This window comes from Lepisma saccharinum, chromosome 5 (genome assembly GCF_977018435.1).
Source record: "Lepisma saccharinum chromosome 5, izLepSacc3.1, whole genome shotgun sequence".
Classification (NCBI taxonomy): domain Eukaryota; kingdom Metazoa; phylum Arthropoda; class Insecta; order Zygentoma; family Lepismatidae; genus Lepisma; species Lepisma saccharinum.
In genome coordinates, this window is record NC_139233.1 from 89663848 (window position 1) to 89691508 (window position 27661).

The 27661-nt window shown below is 36.9% G+C and overlaps 1 protein-coding gene across 4 annotated transcripts; it reads right to left on the reverse strand.

Moving 5' to 3' along the window:
• Positions 1–499: 499 nt before the first annotated feature.
• Positions 500–27661, reverse strand: LOC145987937 (uncharacterized). Of its 4 annotated transcripts, none has more exons than XM_083122764.1 (4): positions 27494–27661; positions 9409–9600; positions 7343–7507; positions 500–6492 (listed from the first exon to the last, which is right to left on the reverse strand). In XM_083122764.1, the coding sequence occupies exons 2-4, from the start codon at positions 9573–9575 to the stop codon at positions 5733–5735; spliced, it is 1092 nt and encodes a 363-aa protein (XP_082978890.1). In that variant the 5' UTR covers positions 9576–9600; positions 27494–27661; the 3' UTR covers positions 500–5732. The 4 variants fall into 4 exon arrangements, with proteins under 4 accessions (XP_082978890.1, XP_082978891.1, XP_082978889.1 ...); XM_083122765.1 differs by lacking the exon at positions 27494–27661 and adding an exon at positions 27251–27330; XM_083122763.1 differs by lacking the exon at positions 27494–27661 and adding an exon at positions 24732–24785.

The window sequence follows — 27661 nt, forward strand, 5'->3', positions numbered from 1 at the left end:
AGTTGAGCGTTATTGCAAAATAAAAATAACTTATTGAACTCTGTGATTTACGACCTTGTTTGTACCATGAAAATAACAATATTGTTAAATATATATCTGTCATCTCCGATTCAGCATAGCCGAATGATTAGCAGTCCTGTCTTATTCCAGAATCACACGAGGCTAGATCTCCTGCTGGATTTTCCAGTTGGACTTGGACTAATTGTGTGATACTGGCTCAGCTGCTAGTTTTCGCCTCGCACGATACTTGTTACCCTACTTGTCAGTATACTTGTTCACACAAGGCATTCGGCAGAGCAGACAAGACAAAACGAAAACAATGCACAAGCAATTTCAAGAACGTTGTAGGAGAATAGCTACTGATGTTAATAAAAAAATGTAAATAATTTAAAGAAAAGTATGTACTAAAAATTGGCTCATATTCATACATGATATTCCCAGGATTCATTTATAAAAAAAAATATTTTGTTCAACTACATATGTCAAACATTTAAATTCCTAAAAATTAACGAACTGAACACAAATGCACATTTTATTTTATCAAGTCAAGAAGCGAACAAAATCAACCAACACTCTCGGACACCACAGACAAAAAACTTTAATTTGCAAAATTCACAGTTTATCTTCACATGGCCAAACTTTCGTTCTGATTGGCTGTTCCACAGAATTTAACAGAAAAAGCCAGTTGCAATTAGAACATGGACTAGTTGTCAAAACCAGTCAAGCAGCCAGCCCTGGCGATCATGATTTCCACCCAGGTAGCCAGTCCAGCGTCAACTAGGGCATTCCTACTGAAAATCCAGTTCTGTGTGATACAACCTTTAGGCACAAGGAGTCTCAGGTTTGATTCCTGGTGGGGGCTCCAAAACTTTGGTGTTAATGTAACATCAAGACAACTAGGGAGATACTTTAAAAGAGCAGCTGGCTCTAGTCTAGAAAGTAACATAATAGTGATAACAGCGTTCAATGTGCTGAGCATGCATCATCCAATAAAAATTCAGGCCTAGACCCTGAAGAGCCATTGCATCACCGAGTTTTACTTTAAATTTTTCCATTTTTTAAAAGAAAAAGAGATTAGCATCTGCTAAGGTACAGCCACACAAGAAATAGGGTACGAATGATAAGCTCATTAACTTTATTTGTAGTTTTTGTAATTTTATATTGCTTTTCTGTCACTTTTGGCTAATTACAACAATGAGGATGAAGGGATACTCATAAAGAACACCCATGCCCAGGCTGGGATTCGAAGCCGGGTGTTTTTTATCTAAAAGTACAGTTGCATGCACCAGACAATAGGCCACTGCCAGTGAATAACACTCGAACAGGCAAAATGAATGGTATACACTTGTGTCACCCCAGTCGACTGCAGCTTTTTCAAGCGCTAACCGTTGCATCTGTGTTGAACTTTGTTTTCTTAAAAAGATGTTATATTTCTTTCTTTAAAAATACATTATTGTTAATATCGCACATGTAAAGGTTTTTTTAAACTGAATTCTTACTGAAAAATAATTTGAAAGATTTTGGTATTTTGTTCTGTAACTAGGAATGTATAAACAACTATAGTGTTGCCTTGGAAAAATGTAAACAAACTTTCTGTATAAAAGAGCAATAGTTTTGCGAACCAATGGGACACTCTCCTGGTTGCTGAAAGGCTGGTGTTTCAGGGGACAGGTGGGGAAATATCTTGTCACGCTCTTAGGGGCAGCTTTGGGGTGCTTGTATTCCAAAGCGGATATTTCTAAACCCAACGCTGAAAAGGGGTTCTTCTGCTTCACAAAAAGACCCAGGTTTTAACTGCGGTAGGTTTCGGCCTACAAGTTATATTGCGTGAATTGTCTGTTTAAAAAAGTTTATGTATATCGTCGGAAGCTTGAATAAATCTCTAAGTAAGAGATACTAATACTCTTTTATTCCAAATCAATACAGGTAAAGAAAAAAATCCTACACCGAAGACCACGCAGGGGCTTGGTCCTAACCCTCTGATGAGCTTAGGAAGTCCGATAAAGGGTTGTATACGGACAAGCCTAAAGCCCTAAAGGCAGAAGGTGCATGTCACACTCCAAGCCCAGTAGTATACATAACCATCATTTGTCTGTGGTAGTGGGCCCTCAAATATGGACCATGAAGTGAAACACACACTAAAATTGAAACTTAGTAAACATAGTCATCATTTCCATGTTAAAATGAAGTTTAGTCTAACTTACCATTACAAAGTGATATATGAAAATGAAACAGATGATTGTGGGCTGAAACTACCAAAGTGGATATTTTACACATATTTGTCTGCGATTATTATTATTATATTAAAATGATATTCCATTGTATATGCTTGAATATAGCATACTCAAGGGTGGCAGACTCAAACAAGTATGAGCGAGCTAAAGTGGTCCCATTCTGTACTCTAATAGCCACAACAATAAAATTTTAGGACTGAAAAATGTATTCTGATTTCTATCTTGTCGAATATGTACGTCAAATAAGCAATTATCACAACCGATCTCATAGTGATTTCCACGTATATCCATATGAGCAGTGGCATAGCGTTATAGTATGGCCAGCGTTCCCATATTTAAAATTTCAAAAATGCGTAAATGCTGTAAATATAAAGTAAAACTTGACTAATTTCATATATGTTTGACCTTCATGGCATTACAATAGCTATTTTTCGTGATCCTCTTGCAACGCTCCACTAACAACACTCATTCTAGCATTTATTTCAATGCCTTTCCTGGCCAGAAGCCAAGCAGGTTTGGCGTAAAGGACTCTATATTCCTTGCTGCCTATCTGGAGGGAAAGCTTGGGTCTACAGCACATGCGCAATGCTCTCTCTCGTATGCCAGCGTATGAAGCAGAGAGCTACATGATTGGTTCTAGGGTTCATGTGACCCTTCCTGCCTTCTGAAGCAGATGACAGCGGTAGAAATCCTACCCGGTTCTTCCTGCTCGTGCTGTGTGATGCTACAATACGCAATATTGACTGACGTAACTTTACCAAACTCAAATATACCACTGCATTATATAATTTATCGCACGAACAGCGATGTGCATTAAAAACAAAAAGATAAACACAGTTTTTGTCAAATAAGTTGGTGAAGTCCTCGTGATAGAAGTTTAGCCTGTAGCTGCTCTACCACTTAACCCGCAAAACTATTCTTTTCTTCTTATTATTATTTTTTCGTTATTATCTAACTGCTTCATATTGTGTCAATGTAAATGTTTAGCGTTCATTTGAAAACTCTTAAAATCGAATGGTCTCTGGACAAAATTATTTTAAAATGTTTATCAGCATTCTCAAGATGCAATAAACAGTGGTCTGAATTACTAATCAACTCAGTTACGTCAGTAGAGTATACGATAGTTGGATCATCCGTGTCACTGTGTTTTACACAGCGTGCCAAGACGACAGAGGTCCCTGATTCGAATCCCGCCCTGAGTACGGGTGTTCTTTGTGAGTGTCCCTTCATCAACTTCATCAATATCATCACTCATATTCATATTCGCGATTAACCAAAAGTGGTAGAAAAGCGAAGTAAAATAAACCAAATCAATCAGTAATTGGATCTTCCACAACAATGACGTCTACTGTTGTGCAGATGCGCTTATGATTCAGGTAGGTTTTTAATGACTTGCGTCATGCCGAAAGGTATAAAACACCAGAGTTCAAAACATTTGTTGCATAGTGAGGCATCTCTTTTTCTAGCTAAAACATGCATGGATGATGTTTTATTGAAAACCCAGTTGACTTCAGGTAAATAAACAATACCTGTGGCGACTAATACCATAAGTAAATTATTAAGCAAAAACGGGCCTACCTTCGGACTTAGTGTTCCCACCCGAAATGCCCATGTTACGCCATTGCATATGAGTAATCTACAGGATGGCGATTAACATGGACAGTTTCAAAACTAAACAACCCTAAATTTGATCACTAATAATGTGAATACTGAATTTTACACATGTTTTTTCTGAATTGAGGCCAGTGCTTGGCCACATATTACTTGTGTCTGCACACAAATTTCTGGATGATAGTGGTGCCCACCAATACATGCTACCTAAATGCCACTTTTACACTTACCCCATAAAATCACTATCCCAAGCCCACCTATTGTTGCAAATGGCTTCTATTGGTCACAAACTGCAGATTAATATTGTACCAGCCATAAAACACTGAGTTAATACCCTGCGATAATATCAGACACATTTTTCCTTCCACTAATTGGCATTCTAGAAAAACATTCACTCAGTCACTATTTAACCTTTTAGAATCTCTTATATGGAGTAAACTAGTAGGATGAGGATTGATAACGAGGTAAACAAAGTGTTAATATTTCTTGTTTTATATAAGTGATCGAAGTTAGGGTTGTAAAACTTTTGAAACCTTGGAAGGTAAATATTAGTGAATTCTGAGCCATAACCACCAAAATAACTTATTTAGACAGAATATGAAGACCTCTGGCTACATCATACTGATGTTTGGTTGACTTCTTACTGCAACAACAACAGATGTACTTTACTGCTCTACCAAGAAGAGGAAATCACTCTGGCATTGAATAATCAACCCTAAGCAAGCGAAGACATGCAATCAGCTGCCTGCCATGTAATCCTGCCCCTGCATTGCCAAAATGTGTGGCATTCTTCAACACATCACTGTCACCTTAATTCAGTGCCAAGTGTTTGTATCATCATGAAGGGGAAAACCATAGACAGTGAAAGCAGACGTAATATTTAACATTGTTGAATTTTCTGTCAAGGAAGCAAGGAAGGGAAATTAAAATATGGCAACATGAGGGCACTTTGGCACAAGCGAAGCAAAACATTTGTGTCTGTGGTGACTCGAGAAAAAACAAATGACTGTCCATATTATTGTGTAAGCTGACTGTGATCCTTCTCTTCTTGATACTGATGTTCAGAGCTTGCACATGTACCGATATTTTGTCAGAGATGTCGTTCGTAACGATACTGACACCAGCATGAATTTTGCACATGCACCAATAAAATTGGAATTCTTGCAGATACCTTGATGGGAGCACAAGAATTTGTGGACAAAGTGTGAGAGGGAGATAGCTCCTCCTCGAATAAAAGGTTTTATATTTTGTGTTTGTTGAATCTTAGACGTATATACAACCACGATAGACTTTACTGGGTGCATCCCAGAATTCGAAATCATTGATGCATTCGCAGCAAAATCTCTCTGGAAGGCAGTTCTTATACCTTTCCAACTTGCTCTTTCATCTCAATTTGTTGAAAGGCGAAAAGAAGCAAAATTTCAATTCCAGCCTTTTTGCTTTTTCATGCGACCTTCGAAAGAATCACTGCCTTTGTCCCAACACAACTTCTCTGACATGGCTGAAATTTATGACTTGGGGTTTGTGTCTTTTTCATAGCAAGTGATAGTCAGTTCAGTCCGACTGCTGATTTGGCAAAGGAAGCTCCGGCTGCATTCCGACCTGTTGTTAGTCGTTCCAGAAAATGTATCTTGCCAGACCACGTGTGCAGCTGTGCCATTAGCCCCTGTTGATATCTGGTGCTAACAATATTGGTTTGGAGACGACACAGATTTTATCAGTGTGTGTACAAACGCTCATAATCTCAGTTGTAATGTGTACATTAATACACAGATTTATACTGCATTGAAAGGCATCTTGAAGTTTACTGTAAAATCAAAGATACAAGCATTTCTAATGCTACGCAGAACGCACAAGCACAAGCTAGCACTCAAATTTACTTTTACGCTACGTTAATACACCTGCTGCTGAATAATCAGGGACTGAACAGCCTATCTGTTTGATTACTTGTTGAGCTGTCAACGAACCCCACTGAACACACTTTGTGATATCCTGTCGGCTGAATAAGCCAGCTATGAACCCTGCAACAAAAGCATCGCCCGCTCCAGTTGTATCCACAATGTCTGCTTCACTCATTTGTGGTACTGGGTACTCTTCAATGCCGTTCCTGCAAGCACATATGACCAAATGTTTACCTTGAGTGACAACAACCAATTTCCCAAAATTTTCCACATGTGACAATTTCAGTCTTTTACGTAGCGGTCCGTCAAAGTTTTCAGTCAAATTGCTTACCACTGCAGCAATTTTTGTGAGGGAGCAACATGACTCACTATCAAGATTGAGTACTCTGGCTAAAGCTTTAAACTCTTCCCCATTCCCGAAAACTATATCTGCATATTTAACAAGCTCAGATACCTGTGCTGGATATTTATCGCAAACATACACACCACTAACATTACAAGCGAGCACAATACCATTTTCTTTTGCATATTTTGAAAGCTTACATACAGCTTCAAAGCTATGGGTTATGAAAAACCCTTCTACATATACCACACATACTTTTGAAAGAAGATCCATGTTTTCAGTTGAGAATAAGTCTGTCGGTTTGTACATATTAGCGGCTCCTAAATATGCAACAAGTGAACGGAATTCCTTATATATCAAAGAAGCACATGTGCCAGTCGGGAGAGTTGCATGGTGTGCATATCTGGAATGAGTGAGAAATGAGTGTTACTAAAATGTGAAAAGAAAAAAAAAAAGTACTACAAGTTCAAGTATCTACAGCGGAACCCCGATTTTACATTCCCCAGTTTTACATTTTCCCACATTATAGGCCAGAAGGTTTAACCTGGCACGGCTCCCGTCAAAACCTTCTCTGTCGTCTGCAGGGTGTTGTTGCCACCAAATTCGGCGAAAGGGAGCAAACGTGGTGATATGCCGTGCTGCATGCAGTCATTTGGGAGATCAAGGTCAGATCTCTCTACCACCAGGACATTCACATCTATGACAATGTGGCAACAAAGGAAAGGGCAACCCGTGGTAGGTAGAGGAGAAAGCACATGCTGTCTCCAAATCTTCCGTCAACGGATGAAAAGACCCACGTGATGCCCGGGAAAGTCTGCTGGCAGAAGGAAATCTATGGTTTGGTGCCAACTGCGTCAGGTTAAACCTTCTAGCTTTTATATGAGGATGGAACAAATGAAATGAACAAAATCAAGAAGACATATGGGCAAGCCATGTGGCACAAATGGAAGAGGAAAGAAGAGTTTACAGTATTCTTGTTGGTAAACCTGATGGTAAGAGACCTGTAGGAAGGCCAAGGCGAAGATGGAGGGAAAATGTTGAGAAGGACCTAAAGGAAATCGGTAAGGATGGAAAAGATTGATCTTGCCCAGGATAGGGACAGATGGAAGGCTTGTGTTGATGCAGCCATGAACCTTTGGTTTTAAGAAGTCTAGAGAATTAGTTAGTTTAGTAGACTACTTAATAAAAGTTATACTTTGACTTCTTGCAGCATAGAAATCTAAGCCCTACAAATGACATAACAAAAATTTCACCTTGTAATTACTCCTGCCTTTTTCACAAAGTCTTCCAGCATTTTGCCTCTGTCATCACTTCCAATGCCTCCCATGAATACACAATTTCCTGGATTCCCTAAAAGCCATTGGAATATACGAGCTGTATTTTGAGCACAACCGCCAGCACTATACTCAACCTTGTACCTGAAAATATTTTAAAAAGTAAGGATATATTAAAGACATATCTAAAAGCTATGGATATACAATTTTTTTGAAGATTTTGATGTTTATCAATGTTTTCAATTATTTTTAGCTCACGGAAATGTGTTATTGTGAAATAAAGTATGTCTCTTACCTTAGCATGTTACCTTACCGTAAAGCAGAACAACCCAAAGGCTTCACACAAGTGAACACTCAACACAATATTTCAAAACAGCAGCTATAATTTTATGTCCTTAGGTTATGATCGTTAGGTTTGGGACTGATAGTTATTTTTTGTGTTCTTTCACTATTTTAGCGAACATACAATCTGTTATTACTAATAAAAAGTGGTAAAAGTACTCTGAAATGGCAGGTTTTTACTTATGCTGGCCATATTTTGGGATCAAATATCTCCATTATTTGTGTTTCTCGCTTGCTGGAACCAATTTTATATTACATGAACATTGAAATCTGTCAATTGAAAAAAAATTCAAACGGCCCCATAATTTTCCTTATTTTCTCATCAAGATAATAAATTTTACCATGGAAGGAACACCAATTATATATCAAACAATTCAGAATATGAAAAACAGTCGTAAATTGAAGAATTGTTCTGTCAGAGGGTATTTTTATGTGAAACCATAATTACTAGCATGACTACTTTCACAGCATGATTCTTTGGGATGAATCTCTTCATAATTACTATTTTCCACAGCTTACAAACACACAAATAATGTTCTACAAGCTTCTGAAATTCTAGATTTAGTTTCTAACTTTGAAATGCTTTCCTCGTCCTCCTGTATAACTTTCAAAATTCATCCCGAATATGGACATCATACCATAATTCCAACATTCCCTAATGATTCTTAGTTCAGTTATATTTTGCAAGCTTGAATTTTCTGCATTTTCTTCCTTTTTCCCTAGTTACAAAATTGTTATTATTTTGTAATCAATTAACAAATATAAAGTTCAAGGTTTGAATTGATTGTTGCTTTAAGTCTACTTTATGCAAAGATAGGCTAATCGGGATTGAACCTACAGTTTCAAGTGGGATCTGAACCACTGTGCAGTGTCTTCCACCAGGTATTGAACCCAGGATTCCTTGATTACAAGGTGACAACCAGGGTGGTATTTGTAGGGGGATGGGGGATTTCCCCCCTCTGGGTACTTGTGCCTTTCCCTCTGCTTGATAAATTTTATCCATGGGGGGAAATGTTATATGGCATAAAGTCATTATCTCATGCTGTCCCTAGACAGTCAGTAGAATTTCCCCCACTGGAAAATTCTTAAATACCAGACTGGTGACAACATTACCATTGCGCCAACGGGGAGACCTCCAAAAGCTAAAGGTAAAGCACACTGCAACATGAAGACATATGGGGGATGTGAGGGAGAGCCACACACATGAGGTGATGGGATCAGCACCATGCTCTGGCTAACTTCACCCCCCAGGTGTTTTTAGCAAAGGCTCAATGAACCCCAGAACTACTCCATGAAGGGATATGGCTGGGAAAAATCCCCATCTCAATTCACTCAGCCCTGGTAATCGAACAGGTCTCGCACATAGCAGTCAGATGGCCTACTGATAACCACCTTAAGAAAATCCTCAATTAAAATGTTAGAAAAAAAATCGATATGAGCATAAGTAAACGGAATATATTTTTCAGATGTGATAAAATATGAAATAATGTTGCTTTTGTATTACTAAGTGTTAGATCATTATTGAGTGTTGAATTCCCATTGTCAATAATTACTCCCTAGTTTCTGAAGTTAAAGACACTTCTATCCAGAAAGTTTTCTATCTTTATTTTCCTTAATTGTCATAATTAACGAAAAGAGGTAGACAATAAATATACTGAATAAACAAATACAAAAAGGAATAAACATTCTCTTCTTATACATACTTCTTTATGTCTTCAAACATATTAAGCTGATCATCCTCCAACTCAACTTGTCCATCCACGGTGAGTCCATATTGTTTTAGAAGCTGATCATCAGGAAGCTTCACGATCATATCCAGCAATGGGTTTCCAAAAGCTGCCAAAATGGGTGGTTTATGATCAAAATCCATTCTCCACAGAAGAATAAAAGTAAAACTGAAAAGTAATAGCATTATAAGTTACATGTCACCATGAACACAAAAGTACAAGTAAACCTAACTGATTTTCAACTCAACTCATCACAGCTGTTGTGGTAGAATTATAGAAATAAATTACAAAACCTTTTTATTCTAACATTAAACTCCATATGTCTACCAAATCAAAATGCTGAAGATTTATTCACACAGCCATAGAAATAAAACAAACATGAAAGGCGTTTTCCCAGGTCGATTAATTTATCATATTCATGATTTGTGTTGGCTTGATGCCTAGGCTATATTTTTGGAACTGCAAAACATTTCCCATTGTAAAAATGTGAATGACAGGGCAGAAGATAAATTTCAATTTTGTTAGCATGTAATCTGTCGTCAGGTAGATATGTACAGAGTGGCATGCCCAGGATTTTAGAAAGGGAGTCATCACTCATTTTGACATCTGTTCCTACTTTTGTGACATTGTTTTTTTTAGAAATACTGGGCCAATGGGGGGTTCCCTTAAGCACGCCACTGGTTGTACAATAATTTTGAGTAATTGCTTATTGTGTATTGAAACTCTTTAATTATTGCAAAATGTTAGTTCTCCTAAGTTGTTCTTTCTGATATAACGAGCAAAATGTTTTGTATGAATATGTAATATTTATTGTTTCTATCAATGAGAAGGGCCTATAACCTTGAACTCATACAATGCAAAAAATTGTTAATATGTTAAGTGTGTATTAAATTTTGAATGAATGGAGTTAAATCGAATGTTTCTTATTAATATTCGAAAGTCGTGCATATTGTAATATATTTGTGCCTGTCTATTTATGCAAATTTTAGCATCTGAAAATCCAGGCTCGAAACCCATTATTATTACTATTATTTTGGTAAATCTAAGGCACGGATATCAGTTTTCAATCAAGTGCAATCCTATTGAACTGAAATGGCAACCTATAAATAATCAGGGAAGTGGAGTGGTAAATGGAAAGAAATATAGTGATGTGGTAAATAGCGGAAAAGTCTGTGTTGTGATAAATGGTGCAAAATGCAGTAAAATGGTAAGTGATGAAAACGGTAGTGAAGCAGAAAACGAACATTGCAGTGAAGTGAGTAAAGATGAAAAAGACAAGGAAGCGTAAAATGATAAAAGAGTTAATGAAAAACAAAAAGAACCATCGGCATGAACATCCAATAGAATAAAGAGTGTTCCGGGCAACCTTGAAGATGATTTTTTATTGTGAACTGTAAAGATGCAACAATTAGCCTAATGTAAATGTTAAACCGAAGGAACATGGTCTTACACCCAATAGTTTCTCTCAAATGAAGAAGAGTTATACATTGCAATATTGTGCATCTAAACATTCAAGGTATTACAGGAAAAGTGTTAGAATTAGAAATGCAGCTAACCGATGAATGTTTAGATGCACATGTACTGTGTGTTACTGTGCACTGGCTGTCCAAAGATGAAATTAGTTACTTTAAATTTCCACCTAGCTAGTTTCTCATCAAGGTCTCTAATACAACGAGGGGAACAGGCATATTTACAAAAAATGATATAATTGCCAAACAAATTGTCCCCAAAACTGTGAAACCTATAGAAAAACATTTTGAAGTTAGTGTTGTAAGTCTTGCCCAGTATAATTTAAGGCAAGAATTTACAATACCGGACCCTTCTGTAATTTCTATCCTACTGCTTATACTCACAAAATAATTAGTCGCAATGATTTATCTGAGGTTAACATTTTGGGGTGAGGTGTAGAATTGAACATTAACGTGTAGAAGTTGTAAAATAAGATTTTCTATTCTCGCAATGATTCTCCGTATACAAGTATGGGAACCATATTTGTTGATATGAACAATTGACGTTTGCAATTAGTTACGCTGTCTACAGCGTAGCCACACTGTGGATTTCATACTTGGAGAGCATGGATCGTGTAAGAATGGCGGAAGAGAATGTGGACTGATTTGATTACAGGTAAGTTTGGCAACAATGCATCAATCGTAAAAATTGCAGGATACGAAAATGGTGTGTTCGATGAAGAACGTTTGCCATTAAAGTGATAAGAAACTAAGATTTTTTATCAGTTTGTTATCACAATTAGCGCAAAACCATTCACAGATAGCCCCACTGACCATTCTCGGTAAGGTTAGGTTAGGTTAAGCAAACATAGTTAAAATTTGGGGTTGTAAAACCATGCATGGGTAGCCCCATGAACTATTCACGGTAAGGTTGGGTTAGGTTAGGTTAGGCAAGGCAAGCATAGTTAAAATTTGGGATCATAGTAATGTCAAGAATATACAGGGAGATTATTTCAGTCGTTTACCGTCAGACTGTCGGCCACCGAGCGCCCCCTTCATGCAACAGTTCCCGGCAAATTGACTTGCAGGAAGTCCATAACAGAAACCGCTTGCTTTGTAATGTTTCCACTTTTCACAATTACAGTTACAATTACAATTGAAATAAGAACGTACCGGTACCTTGTCACAGGTATGCTGGAAAAGGTGTCCTCCCAAATACAAATATTTCTGGCACCTTATTTCTGACATCTAATCTTAGATTAGACATCGCTACTTTATCCTCAGTTGTCACGACAGCGCCGGCAGCTTATCGAGGGTCGGGTGAGTTGTCAGCCGCGAGAGGGTGCTTCATACTGAACAAACGCGACACCTGTCGCCAGTGATGCCAACCGTAGGGACATCTCCCTATGCATAGGGACTTTTCACTATATTTCGCCCCGCGTAGGGACAGATTCTACCAAATAAGGGAAAACGTAGGGACTTTTTTCAATCTTGGAAAACAACATTTTATTGTGCAAAGGTGCAAAGCTTACTCGCCAGTCAGTTGCACTTTCTTCGTGCTCGGTTTGGAATGAATGGATTAGTTTATCTGGATACTTTAGCGAGGAGGAGAAAAAAGAACTAACCAACTAATCTCCATCAGAATTTTGAAACACATTACCGGTTACCAAGAACTTTCAAGGCAAGTTCTTTTTTGAAAACATTTCCACTCTCGCAAAAATAGTGCTAACATTGCCACATTCTAACGTGGAAATGGAAAGAATATTTTCAATGTTAAGTGATACAACAACAAAAAAGAGAAATAAAATGGGACCAGAATTGTTCAAGACTGCAGGAAATACAGCATCACCAACCAAACATCTATCTCTTCACAGCAGCGGCATGTATGACTTCAAATAACATAATCAGCAGTAAACGACTCAACATTATTCATTAGGGGTGTGCGGGATCCCGAAAAGTCAGGACCGGGAAAAAAATTTCCCGTCCCGATCAAGACTTTTCGGGATCCCAAGCAGTCGGAAAATACCGAATGGTCACTTTAAAAAGTCGTTAATTCTCGACGTTTTCTGCATTGTAAGTTTCTGGAACTTATCGGAAATTGTAAGTTTTTATTCTAGAAATGCAAAAACAATCACTTAAAGTGAAAAGCAATTTTTTTTCATCCCGAATGTCGAGATTTACAAAAATTCCCGTCCCGACCCAAAAAATTCTGTCCTGCACATCCCTATTATTCATTAAGGCAAGAATTTACAATACCGGACCATTCTGTAATTTCTATGCTATGTCTTATACTTGGAAGGTGCTGGTTATTAAAGAGTTTTTTTAATTTTATTTATTTATTTATTTATAGAGCTCATCAGGCTCAGCCCAATTGTAGTGCTTTAATTACATAATATTACTACAATAGATTCAGTGTTCCAGTAATAGTATTTCTAAAATTGTATAAACCCATTGCAAAAATATCAATCGTGTTATTTACACACAAACCCACATGGCTTGTATGTGGGTTTGTCTTGTGTAGTAGCTGTGCTGTCTAGTGTGGTTGTGTTTATCTTGTGTAGTAGTTATGCTGTCTAATGTGTTTCTATTTGTCTTGTGTAGTATCGGTGGTGTGCATGTATGTGTCTTGTGTTGTAGTTGTGCTGTCTAGTATGTTTGTGTAGTACTTGTGCTGTCTAGTATGTTTATTTTGTCTTGCGTAGTAGTTGTGCTGTCTAATTTGTTTATGTTTGTCTTGTGTAGTAGTTGTGGTGTGTTTGTGTTTATATTGTGTTATAGTTGTGATGTGTTTGTGTGTGTCTTGTGTAGTAGTTGTGCTGTCTAATGTGTTTGTGTTTGTCTTGTGTAGTAGTTCCTCCATTCATATTGGGGGTTAGGCGTAGAGCTGACAACCCTGCACTGTAAAAAAGCCATGTCAAGAATCAGCAATATAAGGCCATGGATGTTCCCAAGGTAAAATATTCCGGAGGTAAAATAGTCCCCCCTTCGGATCTCCGGGTGGGGACTACTTTGGGAGGTCCTTGGACTAAGGATAAGATCTACGTTAGGAATAAGGATATTAAATTAGGCACCTGGAATGTTCTGAGCCTTTACCGGCCTGGAGCATTTCAGTGTACAGTTAATGAGATAGTTAAGTATAAATTAGATGTAGTAGCTGTCCAGGAAGTTAGGTGGCCAGGAGAAGGGAATTGTAAATCTAAAAATTATACTTTTTTCTATGGTGGTACTGAAAATCATAATTTTGGAACAGGCTTTTTCATAAATAATAGAATTATCTCAGCTCTTAAAACAGTAGAATTTATTAATGATAGGATATCATATGCAGTTTTACAGGGTAGGTGGTGTAAAATTATTTTAATAAACATAAATGCACCAACGGAAGATAAAGATGATAATACTAAAGATGATTTTTATACAGAGTTAGAACAGGTCTTTGATAAATTTTCTCAGTATGATATGAAAATTCTGTTAGGTGACTGTAATGCACAGATTGGCAAAGAAGAGACATTTAAACCCACGATTGGTAAAGAAAGTCTTCATGAATTAAGTAATGATAATGGTATAAGATTGATTACTTTTGCAACCTCAAAGAATTGAATTGTGAAAAGTACCACTTTTAAACATAAAGATATCCATAAATATACCTGGTCTTCTCCAGATGGTAAAACTCATAATCAGATAGATCATATTCTCATTGATAAGAGAAGGCATACTAGTATAATTGACGTTCGTACACATAGAGGTGCTGACTGTGCCAGTGACCATTATTTAGTAATTGCTAAATTAAGAGAAAGACTCTCAGTGATAAATCATAAGCAACAAAATTTAAAAGTTCTAAAATTTGATACAGGAAAGTTTACTGATGAAAGAATTAAGAAAGATTACCAAATTAAACTGTCAAATAGATTTGATGTTTTGCAGGATTTAAATGATGATGAAAATATAAATGAAACAGACGTAAATAAGAATTGGGAGCACATACGTAATGCAATAGAATCAGCAGCTAAAGAAAGTATAGGATACCATAAACCAAGAAAATGTAATCCATGGTTTGATAATGAATGTCATAATCTAATAGAAATAAGAAATCAGGCTAGACTTAGGTGGTTAAATAACTCTGATGATACAAATCTAAACAATTATAATAGAATAAAGCGAGAAGTTAACCGCACGTTTAGAAGTAGAAAAAGAGTTTACTTGAAAAGCAAAATTAACGAAATTGAAACAAACAGCAAAAATAAAAATATCAGAGATTTATATAAAGGTGTAAATGAGTTTAGAAAGGGATGGCAACCTAAAGTAAACTTGATAAAAGATAAAGACGGTGATTTTCTTGCTGACCCAAGTGATATTCTAAATAGATGGAAGAACTACTTTAATGACTTTTTAAATGTAAATGTAGGAGATAAATCAGAAGTAAATGAAGTACACACAGCAGAACCTTTAGTTCCAGAACCTAACTTGACTGAAGTTAAAGATGCTATTAAAAGGCTAAAGAATAACAAAGCACCTGGCATTGATTTAATACCAGCTGAGTTAATTAAATATGGTGGAAATTCATTAATATGTCAAATTCATAAATTAATTTCTTTAATATGGAATAAAGAAGAAATCCCTCAACAGTGGAAAGAATCCATAATTGTTCCTGTGTTTAAAAAAGCTGATAAAATGAACTGCAATAATTACCGTGGAATTTCTCTACTCTCAACAACATATAAAATATTATCTAACATTATTTTAACAAGACTAACCCCATATGCTAATGAAATTATAGGTGATTATCAATGTGGATTTAAACGTAACAGATCAACTACAGATCAAATTTTTCACATCAGACAAACACTTGAAAAAAAGTGGGAATATAATCAAAATGTCCATCAGCTATTCATTGATTTAAAAAAAGCATATGATTCGGTCAAAAGAGATAAATTATATAATATATTAGTAGAGTTTGGAATACCTAAGAAGCTTGTTAGTATGATAAAAATATGCACCAGTGAAACAGAAAGTAAAATTCGTGTGGGTATTAATATGTCCGACAAATTTACAATTCATGATGGGTTAAAACAAGGAGATGCATTATCTCCATTGCTCTTTAATTTTGCCTTAGAATATGCTGTTAGGAAAGTAAACGAAACTAAAGAAGGACTAAAATTAAATGGTGTGACTCAGTTGTTAGCATATGCAGATGATGTAGACTTACTGGGGGATGATGTGAATACAATTAAGAATAATGCTAAAATATTTTTCAAAACTGCTAAAGAGATAGGTTTGGAAGTTAACAAAGAGAAAACTAAATATATGCTTACAGGCCAAAACCAAGTGTTAGGTAATAATCAAAATCTAATTATTGATAACAACTCGTTTGAAACAGTTTCCAAATTCAAATACTTAGGAGTAATATTAACAAATGAAAATTATATTAAAGAGGAAATAAAAAGTAGGCTTAATTCAGGAAATGCATGTTACTTCTCTCTTCATAAACTTTTGTCTTCTCGTTTAATATCTAAGAAACTAAAAGTTAAAATATACAAAACCGTAATTTTGGTAGTATTATATGGGTGTGAAACTTGGTCCCTTACATTGAAAGAGGAACATAAATTGAGAGTATTTGAAAATAGGATCCTTAGGAAAATATTTGGACCTAAAAGGGATGAGGAGACAGGTGAGTGGAGAAGGTTACATACTTTAGAACTACATAATTTGTATTCATCTCCAGATATTATTAGAATAATTAAATCAAGAAGACTTAGGTGGGCAGGCCATGTGGCACGAATGGGAGAGGAGTTTACAGGATTCTTGTTGGGAAACCTGATGGTAAGAGACCAGTAGCAAGGCCAAGACGAAGATGGAGGAACAACGTCAAGATGGACCTAAGGGAAATCGGTAGGGATGGAAAAGAGTATATAGATCTTGCTCAAGATAGGGACAGATGGAAGGCCTGTGTTGCTGCAGCCATGAACCTTCGGGTTTAAGAAGTCTAGAGAGTTAGTTAGTTAGTCTTATACTCACGAAATAATTAGTCGTGATGATTTATCTCAAGTTAACATGTTGGGGTGAGGTGAAAAAAATGTTCATTAACGTGTAGAAGTTATAAAATAAGCTTTTCAATTCTCGCAATGATTCTCAGTATACAAGTATGGTAGCCATATTTGTTGATATGAACAATTGACGACGTTCGCAATTAGTTACGCTGTCTACAGAGTTGCCACACTGTTAGGTGGAGTGTGCAGGAGGATGGCCGTGGGCTAATTAATAAACTTATATTGCCCAAAGAAGGTGCTTACATGTGACAGCAACAATCACGATGTAGAAGAACATGTGGAGTGTGGACTGATTTGATTACAGGTAAGTTTGGCAATAGTGCATCGATCGTAAAATTGCAGGATACAAAAATGGTGTCTTCGATGATGAACGTTTGCCGTTAAAGTGCTACGAAAATAAGATTTTCTTATCGGTTCGTAATCACAATTAACGCAAAACTATTCACGGATAGCCCCACTGACTATTCTAGGTAAGGTTAGGTTAGGTTAAGTTAGGTTAGGAAAGGCAAACATAGTTAAAATTGGGGTCAAAAAACCATGCACGGGTAGCCCCACAAACCATTGACAAATAGCCCCATGAACCATTCAGGTAAGGTTAGGTTAGGTTAGTTGAAATTTGGGGTCGTAGTAATTTCAGGAATGTATATTTCGTTTTTTAAGTATTGGAAACACAAAATCTTCCTGTAAATAATGAGCAATTATGCTCAATTACGCAGACCACTCAATTTCACTTATTTTGCAATTTCTACAAGTGACCCCCAAATTTTAACTTCAAATTCATGATTAGGAGGCCTCAATTAGTGAGTATGTGAAATATTACAAAAAAACGGGGAGGGGTCCTGTATTGTAAATTCGCTCCTTCATTAATTGTGGAAGCACCGAGCAGAAAGATTTGGTAAGTTCTTGCAGAAAAGTGGTCAGGCAATTACGAGAGACAGGATCTCTTGAACCTAAGAAACGTGTTGTATTGCTGTTGAAGGTCATTTTCAACTTCTCTTATAACACAGGAGGTTAGTGATCATCATTATTATTACTTTTAAGTATCATTTTACGCTTTCGGTTTGCTTTATGCGCCGGGATGCTGTCTTCCCTTTCTGTCAACTGAGGATAAAGTAGCGACATCTAAGATTAGATGTCAGAAATAAGGTGCCAGAAATATTTGTATTTGGGAGGACACCTTTTCCAGCATCCTTGCGACAAGGTACATGCTTATTTCAATTGTAATTGTAACTGTAATTGTGAAAAGTGGAAACATTACAAAGCAAGCGATTTCTGTTACCGACTTCCTGCAAGTCAATTTGCCGGGAACTGTTGCATGAAGGGGGCGATGGTAAATGACTGAAATAACCTCTCTGTATATTTCATTCCTTAAGTATTCAAAACGCAAAATCTTGCGATAAATAATGAACAATTGTGCATTGTTGGTAGCGATCACGGACCCCTTATTTTGCTATTTCTACACGTGACCCCCAAATTTTAATTTCAAATTAGTGAGTATGCAAAATATTACAAAAATCGGGGAGGGGTCCGGTATTGTAAATTCGCTCCTAATTTAATAATAGTATGGTGCTACAGAACACCTGATGCAGACTATACAATATTCATAAAAAATCTGTCAGCATTGTTAGATGAATTAAAAAGTTATGCATGTGAAATGGTGGTATGTGGGGACTTAAAAATTGACTTTCTAAAAAAATACAGGACAGAAACTGCACTTTGAAGGCACAATAAACACTTTTGGCCTAAAGCACATTATAACTACACCCACGCACATAAGGAAAGATACAGTCTCCCTCATAGACCACATGTTAATAAGTGTAAACTCAAAAGAGTTTCAATGTAAAAGAGAAACTACTGAATATCATACAAAGCCACTAAAAATGCATAAACGTAAATATGATGAAGGTTCTATACTCATGTTTATTGGAAAACTAAATAGCAAAAATAGGGAAGATTTTTATAATCTACCTTCCACAAACGAAAAATTTAACCTGTTTCTGAACAAAATTATCTTGTTACACAATGAATGTTTTCCACCTAAACAAGTAAACATATCTGCTGAATGTAAACCATGGGTCACAAACGGAATCGGAATCTCAAGTAGAAAACTAAAAATGCTCCATTCTGAAAGTAAGGTGAACCCAAATCCATCTTTTCTGAAATATTACAAGAGGTATAAGCAAATATATAAAAATGAATTGCACCAAGCAAAAATTCATCATAATGACCATAAAATCAATAATTCAAAAAATAAATGTAAAACAGTGTGGGAAATTATAAGAAATGCATCAACAAAACACCAATCCTTACGTAATAATATGGTGATATGCATTAATGGATGGAAAAGAAGTCCAACATCCACCTAATGTTGTATCTAAGGTGACCAGACGTCCTGTATTCGTTGGGACTATTTGTTCTTATTCATTTCCCCCATTACTGCACAGGAATTAAAGATAATCTTCAGGCATATAAAAAACAAACGATCTTCTGGCATTGATGAAATACCAGACTTCCTAATTATGTCAACAATTACTACATATAATAAACAATTCCATTGAACAGGGTATTTTCCAAGATAGGCTAAAAGTAGCTGTTGTTAAACCATTACTGAAGAAAAATTACCCATAAGATTTATCAAATTCAGGCCCATTTTGCAACTCTCAGTCTTCTCAAAAATTATTGAAAGTGCAATAATGATGAGAGTTGAAAATTTCTGTAGTAAACACTCAATCTTAAGCTTGTCGCAGCATGGTTTTACGTCCAAACGAAGCACAAAAATCGCATTAGCAGACTTAGTAGAATGTGTCACACTTTTGTGACCTATCAAAAGCTTAGGATTCCGTAAATCACGAGATACTGCTGTGGAAACTTCAAAAACTTGGTATCCGTTGACTACCACAAAAGTGGTTTCAATCTTACCTTACCAATAGAAAGCAAATTGTAGAAATCCCTCACACCACAGCAAAAGGATACGTAACACATCAACACTCTGCCATGAAAAGTGTAACATGTGGGGTGCCTCAGGTAAGTATTCTTGGCCCTCTCTTGTTTCTTATGTACGAGGCGCATGTAAAAAAAAAAAAAAAAAAAAAAAGCAGATATTTTTTTTTTACGTGGGGTTGGCAACACTGATGAAGTTGAGCATGCGCAGGAGCATGCCCTACTATTCTGTGCTTGCAACAGAGAAAGAATCGTTGGAGTGGGGTTGCATACGTGTGAATAGTAGTAAGGTGAAATGGCTGCTGTAATACAAAATCCCGCCAAATGTGAAGTGAGATCTGTCATACGATTTCTGAACGCCAAAGGACAGAATGCAGCTGACATCCATCGGGAATTGTGTGCCATTTATGGACAGACAGTGATGAGTGAAGGGAAGGTCAGGCAATAGTGCAGAGAGTTTCGGGAAGAGCATTCAAATGTCCATGACAATGAGCGTAGTGGAAGGCCTAGTATTCAGATAGACGATCTGGTGGAACACGTTAACGAGAACATTCGTTCCAATCGCCGGTTCACAATATCTGAACTCGCCAAAGAGTTTCCAGAAGTGTCTGCAAAAACAGTGCATCGAATTGTGACAGACAACCTGGGGTATCACAAACTGTGTGCGAGGTGGGTACCAAAAATGCTGACAGACGCTCACAAAGAGCAAAGAAGGACAGCTGCACGTCATTTTTTGGCCCGCTAGGGGGAGGACGGGGATGACCTCTTTTCGCACATAGTGACGAGGGATGAAACGTGGATATTGTACGCCACTGGGGAATCGAAGCAGCAGTCAATGCAATGGTGGCACTCTGGTTCTAAAGCGAAGAAATTCAGACAGACACAATCAGTTCACAAAATCATGGCAACCGTGTTTTGGGACCAAAAAGGTGTGATTCTTCTGGAATTCTTGGAACCAGGCCGAACAATTACAGCAGAGGTGTATTGCGAAACACTGAATAATCTGCGACGTGCCATCCAAAATCAGCAGAGACGAATGCTACGCTCTGGAATTTTTCTGATCCATGACAATGCTTGCCCACACACAGCTGCCCGTACTGTTGAGATAATTCAAAGATTTCGATGGGAACTATTCAATCATCCCCCTTACAGCCCCGAGCATGCCCCCAGCGATTTCTTTATTTTTCTTCACCTGAAAAAGTGGCTTGCATCGAAGCGTTTCAATGACAGTGACGTGCTCAAGACATCAGTTCTGGACTGGCTGCACTCTCAGGCGGCAGATTTTTACGCAGAGGGTATACGGAAGCTTATGTCACGCTATCAGAAATGTCTGGAGGTTAATGGTGACTACGTCGAAAAATAGCCAAGGTATTTACTTGTATATCAATTTCTTCTAATATCATTTTCTTTTTTAAAAAAAAAATATCGCCTCTTTTTTTTGACTCAGCTGATACACAAATGGTTTACCAAATGTTATACCTGGCAAATGCAATATTATATGCTGATGATACAAATATTATAGTAACAGACACTTCCAAAGATGCTCTACAATCTAAGGCTAATAATCTATTAAACAAATTAGATGACTGGTATTTAAATAATAATCTACTCCTCAACGGAAAAAAAAATTACATTACATTTTCTACAATCCAAACCAGAAACCAAATAAGTCTCAAACTAAGGTAAAAGGTGCCTATCGGCCGAACGAATTTCTTCATTTTTACACAAGAAAGTAAAAACTAAATATGCTGACCAAGGCAGAAATTTATTTTATTATAAAACATAAACTAAACATAACGTTTCAACCTTCTAGCAAAGTCTTCTTCAGACTCTGTACCAAGTACAAATGTTACAAACATTTAGTTTCTGTTTTATAATAAAATAAATTTCTGCCTTGGTCGGCATATTTAGTTTTTATATCATGGAAACAAGGCTTAATGGTGTTATAACAAGAAAGTACTTACTGAGATGAGTTTTTCTAGCATTTGGATACTTCGCAGAGATATTTACTGTCATCGTAGAATCTGCTGGAGCAGTAAATCATGTGTTATTCACGATATTACTATGTTTGCCTAACCTAACCAAACCTAACCTAGCCGTGAATGGTTTGTGGGGCTATTTATGAATGGTTCATGGGGCTATCCCATTCGTGGGGGTTATTTATAAATGGTTTTTGGGAGCGAATTTACAATATAGAGATATTCTCCAATTTTGTTAATATTTCGCTTACTCACTAATTTAGGACTCACAACCACGAATCTGAACTTAAAATTTGGGGGTCACGTCTAGAATTTGGAAAATAAGGGTCCATGATCTCAACCAACAATGTAGAATTGTTCATTATTTATCGCAAGATCTATAGTTTCACAACGAAATATACATATTCGTGATATACTACAACCACAAATTTTAACTATGTTTGCCTAACCCAACTCCAACTAACCTAACCTTACTGTTAATGGTGCGTGACCTATGCATGCATGGTTCTACAACCCCAAATTTTAACTATGTTTGCCTAACCTAACATAACCTTCCTGTGAATGGTGCGTGGGGCTATTCACCAATGGTGCGTGACCTATGCATGCATGGTTCTACGACCCCAAATTTTAACTATGTCTGCCTAACCTAACATAACCTTCCTGTGAATGGTGCGTGGGGCTATTCACCAATGGTGCGTGACCTATGCATGCATGGTTCTACGACCCCAAATTTTAACTATGTCTGCCTAACCTAACCTTCCTGTGAATGGTGTGTGGTGCTATTCACCAATGTTGCGTGACCTATACGTCCATGGTTCTACACTTTTGTAGCACGTAAATGGTGAAGAGACATTTTAAATCAAAGGAACTGAATCACCATTTTCAAACTTACCTGTAATTAAAATCTGCATTCCACACGCTCTTATCAATACACGCACTGTTTCTGTACAATTTCAAAGCATGCCAGCGTGGACACATGTAACTACCCTCCTTCGGCAGTACCCAAATTCCAAAATTTGTTAACCAAACCACGACCATCCTCTTCCACACTCCACTTATATAACTGTAGCACATTACCAATCTTTTCATTCCTCTCTGCCATTCTTCCACGACCAATGTGGTGAACCAGAGAGAATCACTCTGAACAGCGTCACAACGCTCTAGACAGCGGAACGGACGTTGATCGTCATTTCTTCACATCATCAAATATGGTTTCTATGTTTCTTTATGGGGAATCATCGCAATAATTAACAACGTTATTTTACAAGTTCTACAACTCAATGTGCAATTTAAACACGTTACCCCCAAATATTATGTGCATATATGTAAGTATGACTGCATATTTAGTGAGTATAAGAACTAGTAAACTAATTATACAACATCTCTATATTGTACATTCTTACCGGTTTTTGGGGCTATCGTGAATGGTTCGTGGGGCTATCATGAATGGTTCATGGGGCTATCCGTGTATGATTCATGGGGCTATTATTAACATTATTTGGTATGACTTGAGATGACCGGACCCCTCTCCGATTTTCTTCATATTTGACATAGTCACTAATTGAGGCCTCCTAATCACGAATCTGAAGTTAAAATTTGTTGGAAACGTCTAGAAATTGCGAACCATTGACGCATGGTTAGGTTAGTTTCAGTTAGGTTAGGCAAACATAGTTAAAATTTCGTGTCGTGGTAGTATCAGGATCTAGAAATTGCAAATAATTGCAAACCATTGACGCTAGCCCCACGAACCATTGGCACGTGGTTAGGTTAGTTTCGGTTAGGTTAGGCAAACATAGTTAAAATTTGGTGTCATGATAGTATCATTATTTGCTTGTGAAACAAAAAATTTCGCGAAAATAGACTGTTTCCATTCCGAAAACTAACGCCTGATTTTAGCTTATTTTGCAATTTCTAGACGTTTCTGACAAATTTTAACTTTAGATTCGTGATTAGGAGGCCTCAATTAGTGAGTATGCCAAATATGAAGAAAATCGGAGAGGGGTCCGGTCATCTCAAGTCGTTCCCATTATTTTTGTCACAAAATGTCAGGAAAGCAATATTTCACCTTAAAGAATGTTTCACAATGCACAATAGGTAAGAACGAATGTAAAAAGTGAGGAAATAAACGAGTGAGAGGTGTTCGGCTGATTGACAATAATTAATTATACTATTATCTGGGAATACACAACTAGAGCCTCAAAAGAATTCAAAATTTCTGGGTATCCTACTGGAAGAACACCTTAGCTATACAGAACACATAAACACGCTACAATCAAAATTAAGTAGTGTATGCTATGCCCTTCGAGAAATGGTAGACATCTGAAGCACCCAAACTGTAAAGTGCCTTTACATGGTAAACTTTGATGCTTTGCTGTTAGGTGTTAGAAAGAGTGGAAAGGGTAAGAGAGAAAGGGGAGAGAAGAAGGAAGAAGAATGAAGGAAATAGAGCCTGAGAAAAAGAATCCAGCGACATTCTCTTTCAGCCTCAGTACAGTTGACAAGGGAAAGCCACCTGCTCGATTGTTCCAGAACTACTTTCTAATAGTCTGGAGCGGAGTATTTTTGTGTATATATATATATATATCGTCCTGTTGTGTACCTGGTCACATTTGTACTTGGTACAGAGTCTGAAGAAGACCCTGCTAGAAGGTTGAAACGTTACGTTTAGTTTATGTTTTATAATGAATTTCTGCCTTGGTCAGAATATTTAGTCTTGACTAAGATATGGGATTATGGTTTGGGGTAACAAGGGTCACTCCAATATCCTTTTTATGCTTCAAAAAAGAGCTATAAAAATCATAGTTGGAGTACAGAAAGCGGTAAAAATCTGATATTCCCCGGACACCTATAACTTCTTTGTTTTGTCAATTTTTGACGTTTGTACTTACCTATCTGCTTCACGGAACATTCTTTAACGTGTATTCACGTTTTTTTGATCAAAGTAAATGCATTTTTTTTTAAAAAAAGTGTTTTTGTAACTGAAGAATGTACGTTTCCGCAAATGATTGGTGGGGCTGTGTGTCAATGGTTCGTGGGGCTATATGAGAATGGTGTGTGGGGCTACGCATATTTTTTTCGAAACCAATTTTTAACTATTGTAACCTATACGTGACCCTACCTAACCTAACCTTACCGGAAATGGTTTTTGGGGCTATGCGTCAATGGTTGAATTTCCGCTATGAAACATTCCCACATCACACAAAACACCTTCCAGATGTTAGACAATGCTACAGGAACTTATTACCGTAAGTAGTTTCTTCTGTAAAAATGAATAAATCTGTCCGGGGAATATAAGATTAATACCAAGAAAACTTGTTCTGTAAATTTAATGTGTTAACTCTCCCCTGCATATACATTTATGAATGAATATTTCCAACTTTGCCACAAATGAGGAAGTACATGGCCTAAATACAAGAAAAGGTCCCTTAAACTCTTCCATAGATCTCTACAATAAACTACCACAAGATGTGAGGAAAGAACCAAAATTATGATATTCAAGCACAAGATAAAATCGATGCTTATGAAGCATGTTTTTTATTCTATAGCTGAATACATGGAAGCGACTTTTGCATAGACAAAATGTATATAACATAGTATTATCACATATTCTTCTTGTAAATTAAAATGTCAAATGAACTTGGATAATTAGTGTCACCTAGAAGTAGGCTGTAGTGTTCCATATCTTTTCATGTTATACTTTTTTTATTTTGATAAATACCAGAGTAAGACCCAATTTTTTTTTCTCTAGTATTGTATTGTAATGTAATGTATTGACATGTCCTATATTTCCATGTACGGTACTATTATCGTATGAGGGAAACACCTACGAATCATATATTTCAGACTTCTTTACATTGCTAATGTGTTATTTTCGAATGTGGAACATTTCCTAAAGTGAAATAATGCATATCAATGTCTATTTCTTAGATTTACGAGTACTTACTGTTACTTGTTGTTTCGAATCTGTAACACATTATGGCCGTGATAGCGTACTGGTTTAGAGGGCGTTCTGAGTGTGTTTTGTCGATTTATGCAGTGTTGCAACTTAGTTACCGGAAAATATCTACTTTCGTGCCCGAATTTGAAATTCTGCTAATACGTCGCAAACCATTGATGTTAGCCTCACAAACCATTGACGTTAGTCCCACAAACCATTGACGTTAGGGTAACACTTTACTATACCTGAGACAGATTTCTTCAAATTTACAGGAGAAAGTACTTACGCAAATCATTTTCTGTAGCGTTGTTGATGTTCGGGAATGTAATTTTGATTCATTTTAATGCGAATGCATGTGGTTTTTGTACGAAAATCTATTTCCGACGTGCTATTGCTGCTGCCGCCATTTGCTTCCGCATGAGAGCACAATACGCTCTCGTATTGTCCATATATGCTAAATTGAATGAAAGGAGTGCTAATGGAACCAAACCTAACAGGCCTAACCTAACCTAGTAGGCATACCTCGTCCCCTTGATGGTTTGTGGGGCTATTGTGAATTTTTGGGCTAACGTCAATGGTTTTTCTGGCTCAAGGAACGATCAACGGTAAGCTATCGCAATGTTGTGTGTGGAAATAAACAAGAACAGTAAGTACTCGTAAATGTAAGAAATATACATTTCTTTCCTAACGAATTCAATTATTTGACCTAAATAAGTGTTCCAGAATGCAGAATAGTACGTTAGCAATGTAAAAAAGTGCGAAAGAAATGATTCCCAGGTGTCTCAGGTATAGTAAAGTAGTACCGGTTAGGAAAGCATAGTTACAAAAAAATTAAAAATACTCGACACGTCATGTTCTAGTGAAAACACGGAGAGGTTGAAACACTGGCTACGGGGTTGCATCATCTTAACACACGGAACATTGCACTCTCGTGCAGAAAGCAAATGGCGGGAGCAGAAACAGCATGTCGGACAGAGATTTTCGCAGAAAACAACACGCATTCACATTAAAATGGATCAAATCTACATTCAGGAACTTCCACAACGCTAAAGAAAATGATTTCCGTAAGTACTTTCTCCTGTAAATTTGAAGGAATCAGTTTCCCTCATAGGATAATGTTACCCCACTACCCCATTAGTTGTACACACCGGTAGTCCTTGGAAGCAACTAAACTCCTTCATGGGAATCGACACGTATCAGATTGTGAAAACAAACATGTTCCTGAAGGTAGCGATAAGCGATAAAAATTAGCAGTGTTGCAATCCACCGAGAGGGATTTTCCGTTGTATCTTTCGGTACAAAGGGGGACATACATTCGCATTGATTCGCTTGTAATACGCCTAAGCAGTGCACTGAATCACAAACATAGATGCATGTAAATGTGTTGTAAACTTCTAACATGAAAAGAAGAACATTTTCTCTTAAAATTAGAGAGTAAGACATATTTCCGTATTCATGGGATATATTTACGTGTAATAAATTCTCTTGCCGCGATTTCTCAGGAAGTGGATAGCGACTCAACACGATACACACATCAATCATATTTTTTGTTCACCAATTTGCTTCAAAATCACGTATTTTGAACTCACAATCTTCAGATCTCAGAAATCTTCTTCGAAAAGCAGACCAATGTTTGACACTGTAAGCAAACGACTTTCGACACAATCATGTATTTTAATTTATACATTTTTATTACTATTCGGGAATGCTTACCTCTACGCTAGCTTCATATTTTTTTATTAAACGATTCGGCATTTAATATCAGCTGATATAATCAATATTGCCAACTGCTACGTTATAAGAAAACCACACTTGGACGAGGTGCATTACAAAAAATATGTACTGTCGTCACTGTATGTGCATCCACAAACTCGTTTAAAA

Bases quoted from the DNA above. Each gene is read 5' to 3' on its own strand.
- LOC145987937 (XM_083122763.1), bottom strand. From the start codon at position 24,751: ATGTTCCGTGAAGCAGATAG. The intron at 9,601-24,731 runs GTAAGTACAAAC...ATTACTTTTCAG, and splicing joins ATGTTCCGTGAAGCAGATAG to TTTTACTTTTATTCTTCTGT. The intron at 6,493-7,342 runs GTGAAATTTTTG...CACTCATTCCAG, and splicing joins AAGGCAGGAGTAATTACAAG to ATATGCACACCATGCAACTC.